This window comes from Sitodiplosis mosellana, unplaced genomic scaffold, assembly GCF_009176505.1.
Source record: "Sitodiplosis mosellana isolate CC-2019 unplaced genomic scaffold, AAFC_SMos_1.0 Smas_scaffold_2130, whole genome shotgun sequence".
Taxonomy (NCBI): domain Eukaryota; kingdom Metazoa; phylum Arthropoda; class Insecta; order Diptera; family Cecidomyiidae; genus Sitodiplosis; species Sitodiplosis mosellana.
In genome coordinates, this window is record NW_022597372.1 from 1 (window position 1) to 2,136 (window position 2,136).

Sequence of the window (2,136 nt, forward strand, 5' to 3'; positions counted from 1 at the left end):
ACCAATACATTGTCACACACTGGCATCGTCTCTGTTGTGTTGAATGTTTTGAGCACGTTGTTGAGCGCGCAATTCACAATACATTCAACACAACAGAGACGATGCCAGTGTGTGACAATGTATTGGTGCGTATATGAAAAAAAGCATATAATATTGCAGTGTATGCTAGTTTTGTTTGAGCGTCATTTCAGTGAAGTGTTACTTGAAATAACTAACAAATAATCAAACTATTTTGAAATTTAGAAAAGATTTAAAGGTAAGTGTAAAAACATTGCTTACTATTATAGTTAATAGTTATATTATTATTCTATGAAAAACAAATTTAATTATACCAACAATCCCAGTGAGCAACGATCCTACATACACACCAGATGATGACGAAATGGAAGTTGATGTGAGAGGAGTTTCAGAATTAGTTCTATCACCACAAACATACACTCACAGATACAATACTAAAAACTATGCAATGATGTGTGACAGATTTGGTGTGCATGATAGAATGGGATCAGCATTGGCAACAGCTCTGATGGAAGACCTGGGCGTAAAAGATGCTCATGACAATCTTGTCATCATGGATAAAAGTAAACTTCGTAGAGAAAGAGAAAAATGGAGACAAGATGCACTTCGTAAGCGGTATGATGGCTCGAATTTGATATCATTTTCATTCGACGGCAGAAAAAATGATGCTCTAACTTTAGAAAAAATTGATGAGAAGTTGCATCCAAGGATGGTTAAAGAACCTCATCTAGTTGTTTTGAGGGAACCAAATTCTCAATTGATAGGCTACACAAAAGTAGAAAGTGAAACTGCGGAAAGCAAAGTCAACAAATTGATCGAATTCTTCCAAGAAAAACAACTGTCTCTCGATTCATTAATTGCCATATGCTCTGATGGTGAACCAACAAATGCTGGCGTACACGGTGGAGTTTTGCGACTATTCGAAAAACTGTTAAAGAGACCACTGCACTGGTTTGTGTGTCTTCTGCACTTTAACGAGCTTCCGTTCAGACATTTGTTTGACACTTTAGACAAATCAACCACCACTGGACCACGATCAACTACCGGAAAGTTGAGCTCAAAAATTGCTGATTGTGAAAAGCTTCCGGTATGTAATTTTTATAGCTTATTCTTTACCATTTTCCATTCTATTTATTAGCTTTTATGTTTTATTTTCAGGCGGTAATCGATTTTGAGCAAATCGCTTTGGAAAATATGCCTCCTGGTGAAAAAAATGTAGATGAATTATCTACCGATGCGAAATACTTATACCAAATGGCCCGTGCGATTTCTAATGGTGAGATTCCGGCGGATTTGGCCAACAACAAACCAGGAGGAATTGCACATTCTCGTTGGCTCACCAAGGCCAATAGATTATTACGGTTGTATGTGACAACTAATAATCCAACTCAAAATTTAAAAATTCTGGCTAACTATATAATAAAAGTATACACGCCAATGTATTTCAATGTTAAGTATTATAGCTCTGCCGTATACGGTAGTACATTACTTTTTAAATTTATTACTTGGACCCGATTTTTACCATCGAATTTACGTCAAGTTGTAAATACAGTAATTCAAGATAATGCATATTTTGCACACTCAGAAAATATCTTGCTATCTATGTTGTTCGATGATAGAATGGAAAAACGAAACATTGCTATCAAGAAGATTTTACATTACCGAAGAGATATTGTCGACCCAACGGAACTTAGAGTTTATAAAAAACCTCTTATAAACTTTAATTGTACGGAATATACAAATATGATTGATTTAAATGACGATACCATTTTATTCGAACCACCGTTTACGCAAAGTCATTCGTATGAACATTTGGAGGGATATTTAAATTACGAAGAGCCACCATTCGATGATCCACAAATTCCTTTACACATCCAAGGAACGGAAAGACATATCCAATTGCTGGCTGCCACTGCTAAACGAGTTGCAGGAAAGAATGTAGAAGGCGCTATGGCGACGACATTAGAGAGCCGTGAGAAAACACCCAGACTTGAAAGCAAACAAGACTTTCAGAAAAAATAATGTTTTTTTTCACATTTTTTCTTTTACTACACTCAAATTGAATATTTTTTTTTTGATTATAGGTTGATAGATACTTTATTATCTCTTAATTTGAAT

General features: G+C 35.3%; 1 protein-coding gene across 1 annotated transcript; it reads left to right on the plus strand.

Annotated features, from left to right (window-relative positions):
* The first annotated feature begins 72 nt into the window (after window positions 1-72).
* LOC129571362 (uncharacterized) lies at window positions 73-2,121 on the plus strand. Its single transcript, XM_055451153.1, has 3 exons — window positions 73-256; window positions 345-1,105; window positions 1,177-2,121. The coding sequence occupies exons 2-3, from the start codon at window positions 383-385 to the stop codon at window positions 2,038-2,040; spliced, it is 1,587 nt and encodes a 528-aa protein (XP_055307128.1). The 5' UTR covers window positions 73-256; window positions 345-382; the 3' UTR covers window positions 2,041-2,121.
* The last annotated feature ends 15 nt before the right edge of the window (window positions 2,122-2,136 follow it).

Bases quoted from the DNA above. Each gene is read 5' to 3' on its own strand.
- LOC129571362 (XM_055451153.1), top strand. From the start codon at position 383: ATGGAAGTTGATGTGAGAGGAGTTTCAGAATTAGTTCTATCACCACAA. The intron at 1,106-1,176 runs GTATGTAATTTT...TTTTATTTTCAG, and splicing joins CTGATTGTGAAAAGCTTCCG to GCGGTAATCGATTTTGAGCA.